Below are 12,198 nucleotides of genomic sequence, written 5' to 3'. Positions count from 1 at the left end.
TAGCTACGACAGCTCACGGGATCGTGCCGACCTGCCGCAGTATAATGATGCCGGCTGGTCGGCAAGCGGTTAAGACACAGAACTCTGGGAGTCCTTTGTCGTGTTATATACATATATATATATATATATATATATATATATATACACAGTATCTCACACAAGTCAGTACACCCCTCACATTTCTGTAAATATTTTCTTCTATCTTTTCATGTGACAACACTGAAGAAATGACACTTTGCTACAATGTAAAGTAGTGAGTGCACAGCTTGTATTAACATTTGTATATTTATCTATTTTCACCATCACTATGAGTTATTTTTAACACGGGATTTAAGCATTGATTGAAAGGTTAATTAAAGCGCAACATATTTTCCCTTAACAAACACCTGGGGCATACTTTCTCCAATCCACCATCTCACTCACGAACTGCGCCATCTTTCTCTTCAACCCACAACCAGACACAAGTGGCAGCACTTCCTTATCCTCCTCTGCAGAGCGGGAACTCCTCCCCTGCCAACGGATTGGTGCAATTGTTTTCAGAACTGTTTTGCCCACCTTCCTCATGCTGCGGCGCGCCAAAAACTGTACCGGAGTCCATTTTGGAGTCTGTATTAACCTTCACAGCGCTGGTGGGAAGTGTCATAAGACCAGGCTAGTCCTCTCCCCTGAGCAGTGAGACTTGGTTGGTTTTTTCCCCACATTGATAGTGCACACGACAACACAGTCCATTAGAAGTGTAAATGTTACTCGCCAACTTCCCACGGAGTCCCGATGGAGCTGAAGCCGGTTGCTATGGGTGACTGCTGCAAGGACAACGCCTTAGCCCCACGTTGGGCACCAAATGTAGGCCAAAGGCCTCCTTTGGTCTGATGAGAACCTTTGGGCCAGGGATAGGTGACATCCTTCTGTATGTGACGGGTTGTGAGGCATAGTGGGTGTAAGATGGATAAAGTTATTGGGTGCCAAACACTTCTTGGATGCAAAAGAGGTTTTATTTTTTTTAACAGTCCGTTATGTAATTTTTTTTTTGGGGGGGGGGGGGGGGGGGGAGAAGGTTAGAACCAGGACACCCTTGAGTAGTTGCAAGTTCAATTAGCAGACCTTGAGACTTCAATAGGACAGCTGTGCAGGGAAAGGCCTCCAGCAAGAAGCCACATCTGCACGTGCAGAAATGCTGTCTCCTATGGCAACAGTCTTTAACAGTTCCTAACACAAAGCGTAACAGTTCTTTCACCTTCACTACAACTTCTCCTTGTAGTTCTTAAATAGTAGTTCTTAAATACACTGAGCTCCCGGTCCCTGGTAATAAGGCGGATGGTCCCTTACTGGTGACAGCTTCCCCTCTACCTCTGACCACGACAGGTTCTCCGGCCGACAGAACAGTCACTTTTGGTTGTACTGCAAGCCGCAATCCCCAACCCTGCGCTGCTCTCTCCTGCTTCCGGATAGGCCAGGGGTCTTCAAGCTACGGCCCTCCAGTTGTTTATGAACTTCAATCCCGTCATGTCTGTGAATGTCAGAGTTTTACAATGCCTCATGGGAAGTGTAGTTCTGCAACAGCTGGAGGGCTGTAGTTTGAGGATCCCTGGGATAGGCCCTCAGACAGCCTAGTAGCCAGATGTGCCCAGAATAGGCCCAATCTCCAGCCTAGCAGCCCCGGCAATACCATGCACGTTCACCCAGAGAGCCAAGTGGCACAGAACATAGATCACCTGACCTCACTCAAATATATAGGCTCTCCCAGCAGGCCAAGGGACTCAAGAAAACCCCAGCCCATTGGCTGACATACCCCAATATGTCCATAACCTGACCTTGGGTTGCCCCTTTTTGTATCAAGTACCACCAAGTACCTGGCCACCTAGTGGTAGAAGAGAAAAGTGCAACAAGGCCAAACTTAGAGATCCATTGATTTTTTTTTTTTTTTTTTTTTCCCTAACAATCAATTAGGATAACTACTCCCGGCAAGTAAATTTGCCCTGCCTAAACTCCAGGGTGCTACAGTAATATCTATAATAGCTCGGTGTAATTGTACAATCATTTCTTGTAGACTGCCAGAGATTTGGCTGGTGATTGTGTGTCGACATTGGTTCTGCCTGATCCCTGTGACTACACTGACACCTTATGCCGCGTACGCAGGAGCGGACTTTCCGGCAGACCTGGTCCGGAGGACCGGACTCCGTCGGACAATTCGATCGTGTGTGGGCTCCAGCAGACTTTTTTTCTCAAAAGTCTGACGGACCTAGAAATAAAACATGTTTCAAATCTTTCCGACGGACTCGAGTCTGGTCCAAAAATCCGCTCGTCTGTATGCTAGTCCAACGGGCTAAAACCCACGCTAGGGCAGCTATTGGCTACCAATTTCCTTATTTTAGTCCGGTTGTACGTCATCACGTACGAATCCGGACTTGTGTGATCGTGTCTAGGCAAGTCCAGTCATTCGGGAAGTCCCTCGGACCAGTCCGGTCAAAAAGTCCGCTCGTGTGTACGCGGGCGGACGTTTTCCGGAATCCTCTAAAAGGAAACTTCTACTCTTAAAGAGGAGGGCCCATGAGGAGAAAAAAAAAAAAAAAAAATTTAAAAGTCAGCAGCTACAAATACTGCAGCTGCTGACTTTTAATTGGACACTTACCTGTCCCAGGGTCCAGCGATGCGGGGGAATCGAAGCCCCGCTCTTCTCCCCCTCCGTTCAGCGGCACCGGGCTGTGGCTTCACAGCCTAGCACCCACTGCGCATGCGCGAGCGGCGCACCGTGATTGGCCACTCAGTCACCTGGGACCTGTAATGGGTCCCAGATGATTGACAGGAGGGAGGGAGCAGAGCCCTTCCTGTGCCAAGGGGGAAGTGATGTCACCAGCCCAGGCACTGGAAGAGGCAGACTACGAGGGACCCCCTAGCAACAGGCATTTAGAGGCAAGTTAAAAAAAAAAAAAATTTCAATTTTTTTTTTTTTTTTTAAGGGTGGACCACCACTTTAATGGATATAATGTTTGGCCTTCTTTGTGAATTCCCTCTTCTCCCCTCTGTAGGATTCCGCACTTTGCAATATTCTCGTTATTTACTATGAGGAGAAGACTCATTAGATAAGGTAGAGTATGCTACTTAGGTAGGTGCTAGAGTGACTAAAAATTATAGGAGTGGAAGTGTGGAGGCAGTTGCTGCTACTTGCCTGAACCACACCTGAGTTGGGACTATCTCAGCACCCGTTAGTAACAAGTAGTTCAAGAGAGGTTATTTATTTATATATATATATATATATATAAAAAAAAAAAAAAGGGTATAACCTTTAATACAAAACACATACATAGAATACTAAAAAGCAAATGAAATACGCCGCACTTAACACAAGCGTAAACGGATATAACCGTAAGGTTTCTTGTGGAGAGGGGTATCTAAGATGGTTTCCTCAACCGGTTTTGTGGTTAAGACCGCTTTTTCAGGAGGGATAGGTCTAGAATAATTAAAGTTTAATTTAGACAAAATTGAACAAAAACAGCAAAAAGAATTAACACAATACAAGAATAGTAGCAAAATAGAAGTCTGGCTCACTAGCTCAAGCGGATTGAATGGGATAGTAGGACCCCCCACGGCGGACACAGGGGATTATGGACACATTCTGGTTAAATAAATAGTAATAAGTAAATAATAAAATTAGAAAATGGGGGGGGGGGGGGGGGGGGTGCTCACCCAGGTGAAATAAAAGGGTGTCAAGGCAGGGAAGGTGGTGTGACGGGGGGGGGGGGGAGTGAAAGAGACAGGGAGGGGAAGGTATGGGAGAGAAGAAACGGGAGGGAAGAGAAAGGGGAGGGAGGGGTAGAGGCTGGAGGGGGAGGGGGAAGAATGGGGCAGGAAGGAAGGGAAAAGGAAAGAAAAGAAAGAGGGGGGGGGGGGGGGGGGGAGGGGAGGGGGGGGGGGGGGTTGGGAAGGCAGATAAATATCTAACTACCTATACAGTATTGGCCTTTCACCAAGGTTCCAGTGCATCTTCTAAACACAGGTTGACATACATACTTTGGTTTGTATTCTCTAGCTGGTCTGCAGTTGAGGGCCCCAGCAGTATCTGCCAGTGTTGTGATGGAACAAGCACTGCTACCGACACAAAGGCCATGACTTCCTCTTTGACCGTTTTCCTTCCACTCTTCTTCCTGCATTCTCTCCACTTGCCTCTCCTACATTCTCAGTACCCTTCCTTCTCCCTGCACTCCATCCTCTCCCTGTACTTTATGCAATGTTGCTCCTCTTCCTGCACTGTGTCCACTCCATTCACTCTTCTCCATTCTGTCCTCTTCCCTGCGCACCATCTCTTCTTATGCACTTCATCTTCCTACATTCTGTCCTCTTCCTTCTCCCTGTGCACTCCTCTTTGCACTGTCCCCTCCCCTTGTAATCTTACTTTCCTACATTCTCTGTCATCTCCCAACAATATCCACTCTGCACTTTTGACTCTCCTCTATTTTGTCCCTCTCGTTTTTCCTGCACCCCCTCTTCCTGCCATGTCTCACCACACTGTCCTTTATTTGCACCCCCCCCCCCCCCATTCTCCATCCTCAAAATGTGGAACAAGTCATTTTTAAGAGGGATGTAGGAAGCCTAAGTGAGGACTCATTGATGCATAAAGGGTCAGTACGGGTCATGATCCCTATTAGTCTTCTATATAGTATCCTGTGGCCCTTGAGACCCTATACACCCAGCCACAACTTCTGTCTCCATTAAGATTAAGGAACCTCTGACCTTCATACAACATGAGACAAGGGGTGGGGCAGGAGGCTAGACCCATGATCTAGATATTTAGAGCCCCTAGAAAAGCACCAAATCATACCGTATAACTGTCTATAAATAAATAAGCAAAAGACCATATTAAACAATTCTTGTTTTATTTCTCAGACAATACATATTGCGGCATTTTTAGAGACTTCACAATGAGCACTGTGCACACAGTGACTACAAGAACACTGACACACCCGACAGCCACCAACCACCAGAGCTCTGTGGGGGTGGACTCTTTCTTCATCACTGCAGCTGCAAGGTCGCTTTGTTTTGGTCCAATCACAAGCAGAGGTCCCAAGGTGGTCACCGACTGTTCCTCTTCCATGTTAGGTTCTGCAGGGGAAACATTGGAGGATCAGGAGGCACATACATATCTATACAATGCAACTAAGGGCTTTCAGGTGATAACTCAACTCCTACTCAAGTGTGCAGAGGTGGTGTCCACTGTAGACCCTCATGAATCAATTATGTTAACCAATTGAGCACTATGGGGGAGAGGATGGTTTGAACCCTCAAGATTTGCATTGCTAAGAAAAGGCTATGCAGGAGATCTACCTTCCTGTTCTAGTTCTGAAACAAGTGAGGGGAAACATCTCTATGGGAATAGAAGCAGCACTACGAAGGCCATCTAGGTTCTAGCCTTCCCCCTTCATTGCCACCCCGTGTCCCTCAGAACCCTGGTGGGGGCAAGAATCAGTGCCAGGTTGAATAACCCAAACCAGTCAGGACCCCCCACCCTCCTGTTGTAATACAAGATGCAGCCACACCATTATTGTATGCAGCAGCATGGTTAAGACTCACCATCCAAGGCTTCCCTTTTCCCAAAGGCTCTCGGTCTTCCAAATCGGCTCCTTCCTCCTGCCGTCAAACCAGTAGGGTTGCTACAGGTGCCTGGTGTCTCACAACACTGGCAGATACTGCTGGGGCCCTCAACTGCAGACCAGCTAGAGAAGAAAAAAAAAAAAAACAAAAAAAAAAAAAAAAAAAACAAAACAAAGTATGTATGACAACCTGTGTTTAGAAGATGCACTGGAACCTTGGTGAAAGGCCAATACTGTATAGGTAGTTAGACATTTACCTTGAAAGAGGACTTAGGGCTAGGGTTGCCACATCCCTTTAATCCAGGACACATTACACAGGTTCTGAGGCTGATTTAATGCAGATAAGGCACCAAGTAAATTTAATTACCACCATAATCAGCCACAGGACCCATGTAATTAATGTGTGTCCTGGATTAAAGGGATGATGTGGCAACCCTACTTAGGGCTCATCCCTCCAGATGCACAGTGAAGATTACAGTTTGCCTTCTGAGTCCTGTTAAGGAGATTCACACCATTTGTCCGGTTTACCATAATTGAAAGTGAGAGAACACCAATTTTTGGGTTGGCGGTTTCGGAGGAATTCTATTCATTTGCAGGGATTTCCTCTCACCTCCTGTCTGGCTATGGGACAGGAAGTGAAGGCAAATCTCTGCAACGGTATACAGGTGAGAAAAGTTTGATGGGTTATAACCCTTGGCACGATCCAAAATGAAAGTTTTGTCTGTAGTTCTACTTACAATGCCAGGTTGATCCCCTTGGATGGAATTTACAGCTGACTAAGGTGTCCAAGCAGCAGATTCAGAGAACCATACCCATATTTCTGATCATGCTGGCACCGGAGATCTTTTAGACCAGGGGTAGGCAACCTTGGCCCTCCAGCTGTGGTGAAACTACAAATCCCATCATGCCTCTAGGAATCATGCCTGTGATTGCAAGACCCTGACAATGTCTCATGGGACTTGTAGTTTCACCACAGCATGAGGGCCAAGGTTGCCTACCCCCGTTTTGACCAACCTTCAGCCCCATGAGGCCACTTACCTGGCTAGCCATTTTACCAATGTGCATGGTGTAAATATGCAATGGTACAGACTCTCTGGGGCCTTTTCCAAACCATTGTTTTAGGAATTCACCATGTTGGGTCTAGAAAAAAATTTGAACCAATCACTGGTTACCAGATCCATGCAGAAGTGATTATAGACAGACAAATGCTAGGGGGAAGAGCAGCAACCCATGGACACCCAACTGGCATTTTAAATAGTCTCACCTGTTGGTGGCTTTACTATAGGAACAGGCCTTGTTAATGGGATCTGGGACCTGGGTGGCAGCAGCAGCTCTCAGGTAACAGGTCAAGTAGATCTGGAATAAAAGGTTTTATTAGGTTAAATATTCCTAGAAGGCACCAATTTGTGCAACCAATTCAAACAGTCCTCACCAGAGATACATCATTTCCTAGGAACCGGAAGGCATCCACCGTGAACTGTAGAGTGTTTGTCTGGACCCTTGGAGCGATGAAGGCTGAGGAGGCATCAGCTTGTGTTCCATCCACCAGACACCTGTGGAAGATGGTCACTTACAATTTGGGTCACATGGAAACTCAACCCCCCCCAAAAAAAAAAAAAAAAAAAAAAAAAAAAAAAAAAAAAAAAAAAAACACAAACACACCCCATACCCATTGTCTGTAATGATGTCGTAACGTGGAGAAGAGGTGGCATCAGGAGATATGGTGGCCACACAGCGGTCCACATACAGGATCATATCAATTTGGTTGCGAGTATCCACAGAGGCCTGTATGTAGAGAATATCCCCCAACTGATAGATGGGAGAACTTCTGGGACCACGCCAGTCCTCTGTATATACAAAGAAATAGGGAATTAGTAAAGGCCCAACAATAACCCCTCCCTCCTGATCACCCATTTTCCTCACCAGTCATCAGGACCAAAGAGAAGGACAACCTTTCTTCTAAAGACACGGTGGTGCTGAATGGAACCCATGTTGGCTTAATGGCCTGGCTGCTCACATTACCGTGCCTACACAGAACAGGATCAAGGTCAGTAATGAGTCAAATGTAAATTAATGTCACAAATTCATATTACTCTTTTCTTGTCCATTACCGACTTGGAATACAGGGTCAAATCCTGGTTACAATTACACTATCCAGCAGGTTACTAAAGGATGGCTGTCTGGTTGATTCCATTCCTGTGGGACAGTGACCAAATGAAGCCAGATAGTAAAGCCATTATTAGGACAGGATCCCTGAATATTTAAGTGACCAGGAGCAGGAGACTATATTTGTCCCCAGATTCTCTTTTGAACCTTGTTAGGACAATATAACTTTGTGATCACCCCAACAGGGGGTAGTGTGCCTGGCTGGGCGACAGACTACTATACTCAGCAGCACCTACATCAAAATAGGCTGCCAACACACCCCCTAACCAGGAAAAGTAATACTGTACATGAAAATCTCTTGTCAAGGAAAGATGTAGGTTAAACCCCTAGTTGTGTTTTTCTGCCCACTCTGGCAAAGCATTGACCAGATGCTGAACACCAGCTGGGACCTGCATGGCACCCTAGTGTAAGCTGATCCAGTAGTGTTGACTCACCGGTAGTAGAAGCACATTATGGGGACCACAGCCGCGTTGGTTCTGATGATTGGAATGGAGGAGGTTGGGCTGTAGGTCAGGTTGGTGGTGTAGATTAGCCAGTCTTGAGTCATCTGTGCAGAGAAGAGGAGAATGATACATACCTACAAACAAGCTGACATTGTTTAGTCCATTTTCTGAGACCAGGCCCCAAGCCCACCATTGCCTGACCCCGGTTTTGGAAGGCCAGGCCCAAAAGCCCCCCCCCCCCCCCCCCGTTTACCCTGCAAACAAAACTAAAACAAAACCTCAACCAGCTTGCAAACAACCAAATTATTCTGACAGTCTGCATTACAAATCAGGGTTTAGTTTGCACACATTTTCTATATGCTGGGTGTCCAGTGCTCCCCTATGCATTTGAGGGGGGGTCCCTCCAGCTCTACCTGCCCTCTAGCCATTATGCATGTACTTCCACTGTGGAGGCTCTCAAACACTTATAGCATTAGGACTAGGGTTGCCACCTGTCCAGTACAAAGGCGTCCCTGGGGGGGCTAGAGGGGGCCCTGACCCCCCCCCCCCCCCCCAAAAAAAAAAAAAAAGTCCAAGAGGGAGAGAGTCCCCAGTCAGCTCCTGCGGGCGATTCCTCCCCCTCCCCTGCTCGCTGACACTGCATAATGCGAGCGCTCACACAACCACGGCCGCCCGATTTGCTCCTTCCCCTGCATCCTCATTGGCAGGGAGAAGAGCGAGTTGCAGGAAGGACTCCACCAGGACTCTCAGTTACTGAAAAAAACAGACTGATTTCTCCCATCCTTAGGACAGGAGAACCAGCCTGTAAATTCCAAGAGATGCCAGACCAGAGCTGTCAATAACAGGGGCAGGACAGCAAGAGGAGGCTGGGGAACCCCACAGTGGCAGAACACCAGGGCCCGGTGGCAAGACAACCTTTGCAACCCTGATAGCTCTCCCACTGCTTTGGACCCTTATATTTTCTTGGTATGCTGGTGACATATATCTCTTGTTTTCTGCCACCCTGGGGGGCCCCCCAATACAGTAGGAAGGGAGCTCTCTGCAGAACATGTGAAAGGGCCCGTTGTGGGGTCATAGTAAAGGGCCCCAGGATATAGATATGCATTTTATAGTTGACCCCCTACTTTTGTCCCTGTCCCCCCCATGTGCCCCCCCTAAATTTGAAAGCTGGAGACGCCACTGGTCCAGTATTCACCCGGACAGTTTGGGTTTGGAAACTTGTGTCCGGGTTTCAGTCTGCCTGAAACTCGGACAGATTTAGACAGGACTGTGGCTCCCCAAGTAACTGAGATAGTCACAAAAATCTGTTGCAGTCCGGGAGCTGCAGGCAGCTTTGGTATCACTGGGGAGGGGGGGAATAATGTCAGCAAGAGCAGTTTGGCCACACTTACTGTTCGCCACAGCGCACTGCATTACCACTCCCTGAGGCACCCAAAAAAGGTGTCCCAGGTCTTTTATAATCCTATAGTGTATACTACAGGGGGGGGGGGGGGGGGAAAAAAAAAAAAAAAAAAAAAAAAAAGCAGATTTCCAATTTATAGCAGAGAGTTTCCTGGCACTCATAACTCCTCTGCCAGCTACAGTAGCAAGGGCTGAGAACTCCCGCTGGCGTCAGCCGGGAGGAGAAGCCAGAGTCGTCACACGAGTCCCTCCAATGAGGTAGAATTTGTTTTTTTTACTAAAAAGGACATACTAGTGGGGCACATTATTTTCTAAGTGTGGATTGTAGGGACATACTATTTTACCAGTAGGAGGGGAGGATCATGGAGTGGACAGAGCTGAGAGGTGGGGGGGAGGTTGGGGGTCATGGCTCAGCAGCCATAACAGTGGTCAGTTTACAGGGGGGAGGGAAGAACCAGGCATTTCAGGTGATAGAGGGGGCCCAATGAAATAAAACATGTACTGTGCTGTATAAACATGCTTAAAAAAAAAAAAAAAAAAAAAAAAAAAAACAAGCATTTTTTTTTTTTTGGTTAAACACTTCAAAGTGAATCAAATGTTTACATGCAGGGTTTTCCCTTCCCATGTGGAATTTTATTGACATTCCAGAAATCAACCCGGTATAGCCCTCTCCCCTTCTGGAGTGCACTATTAGTTTGTGCTGGCCCAGCTCCTCCACCTCTTCCTACATAAACCATTGTAGCCTTCAGGGGAGGAGTGGCAACTCCGAGGCTGCTGACATCACACTCAAGATGGCGGCACCCAACAGCAGTCTCCATAAAAGTAAACCTGAATAAAAATTATAAGATTTGTTGACTGGTCTTCTAAGAATCAGTCTACAAAAGGCAAATCTTCAGTCTGCTAACACCTACTTGAAGTAACCCCACAACAGAGAGTTCCCACTACCTGTCCAGCTACGCATACAATCATCCCTACTAATGGTCTGGAGAGTCCTCTCCCACCGGACACTCCAGGTGGTTCTCCATCTGTACGCCACATTCCAGATCCCTACCAAAACAGTATGGTTGAACAGGGGTATTGCCACAGATCTGGGCAAGATCTTGAAGTGCCACCCCGCTCGGCAATTAAGAAGGGACCCCATAGGATTTGTGTTTAAAGTGTAACTAAAGGAAATCTGATAAAGTGATAAAGCATGGGTTAGAACCCTGTTGGGTTTTTATTTCTGTCTGCATTCTATGGGGACACCCGCTCTGTTAACAGCCAGGGATTTCCTCACTTACTGGAGGTGGCTACGAGGCAGGAAGTGTAAGGAAATCCCCCCAATAGGACAAAAAAAAAAAAAAAAAAAAAAGCCCAAAAGAGGTTTTAACCCTCCCGTCTCTATTCAAAAACATTAGGTCTTCATTTCTACCTTCATCTTCCCAAAGTGGAGCTGGTGGGGCTCTAAAGTTCCTGTACACCCCCCCCCCCCCCCCCCCACTCGCAAAGGGGACGCCATATGAATCAAGCCTTGAAGGGATGGTACAAGTCTTACTCTGGTAAGCAGAGATTTGAATTCTACTCTGGCTGGTGGGTAAGTGAGGGGAAAAAGCTTAAGAGCGGATGGGCTGCAGCAATATATTATTGAAATTTGGGTTGGGGGGGGGAGGTTAGTCCTCATCAATGGAACATCAGCTACAGGGTCATTATGAACTAGCTGGTTCCAGGTGAGAGGCCCAAAAAGCAGCAGAGAAGGTTCTATACACACACACATAACTGGAAGATGAGGACTTGGGAGGGGAGAGACACTGTGGGACGCCATTGACTAGAATACATGGACACAGCGGAAAATTTGAAGATTACCTGCACTGTGTTGCCGCAGTCCTGGAGGTTGATCTGGAAGGTAACAGTGGTGTCTGTACTCTGGGGGTTGGGTTTACAGCCACGGGGCCCCAGGCTCAGGTCAGAAGGTTGAACCAGCTTCCCAATCCCATAGAAATCCCTCTGAACATTGACTACCATGTTGTCCTCTCCACACTGGATGCTAATAGGGGAGGTCCCAGGCTGTGGCAGATCTCGTGGAACCCCTCCAACACGTCCAGCAAGTGAACCCCTAGGAGCCCCAACACCCACAACAGGACGATTAGCATTCCATTCTCTTGAGCCCCATCTAGAAGAGCCCTGGCCAGGTAGAGCCCGCTGGTTGCTCCTCCACCAATCTGACTGGCGGCCATGTCTCACCAAGACTCCATCACAGCCAAATCCTGACCAATAGGCCACAGCCAGGAGCAGCACCCAACCACCTTTCACCAGAAAACCCATCCTGCCCATAAGAAACACAACACAAGGAATGAGGGAGAGAGAGCTGTCCTTTATACCCCTCCCACCAACCACTGATACCCCCAGCTGGAGCCAATCATCACCACACCCAATGGCTGGGATGATGATACATGATGGATGGGAGATGGAACCACTAATGGAGGTCACCTCATCCCCCTGGAGATCCACTGGAGAAGATGACCAGATTCATCCTCATACTGAAATCAGATGAGAGAGACAGGTCCACATGGAATGTGCTACACAAGCTGCATGGAGAAGAGGAATCTCACAAGGATACACAATGA

General features: G+C 47.4%; 1 protein-coding gene across 1 annotated transcript; it reads right to left on the bottom strand.

Annotated features, from left to right (window-relative positions):
* Positions 1-4,870: 4,870 nt before the first annotated feature.
* Positions 4,871-11,905, bottom strand: LOC141133820 (zona pellucida sperm-binding protein 3-like). The gene is made up of 8 exons (XM_073623380.1): positions 11,438-11,905; positions 8,186-8,298; positions 7,509-7,612; positions 7,255-7,432; positions 7,018-7,138; positions 6,850-6,941; positions 5,566-5,708; positions 4,871-5,097 (listed from the first exon to the last, which is right to left on the bottom strand). The coding sequence occupies exons 1-8, from the start codon at positions 11,903-11,905 to the stop codon at positions 4,871-4,873; spliced, it is 1,446 nt and encodes a 481-aa protein (XP_073479481.1).
* Positions 11,906-12,198: the final 293 nt, after the last annotated feature.

This window comes from Aquarana catesbeiana, linkage group LG03, assembly GCF_042186555.1.
Source record: "Aquarana catesbeiana isolate 2022-GZ linkage group LG03, ASM4218655v1, whole genome shotgun sequence".
Classification (NCBI taxonomy): domain Eukaryota; kingdom Metazoa; phylum Chordata; class Amphibia; order Anura; family Ranidae; genus Aquarana; species Aquarana catesbeiana.
The sequence above is the reverse complement of the archived record's forward strand: the minus strand, read 5'-3'. Positions and strand labels throughout refer to the sequence as shown.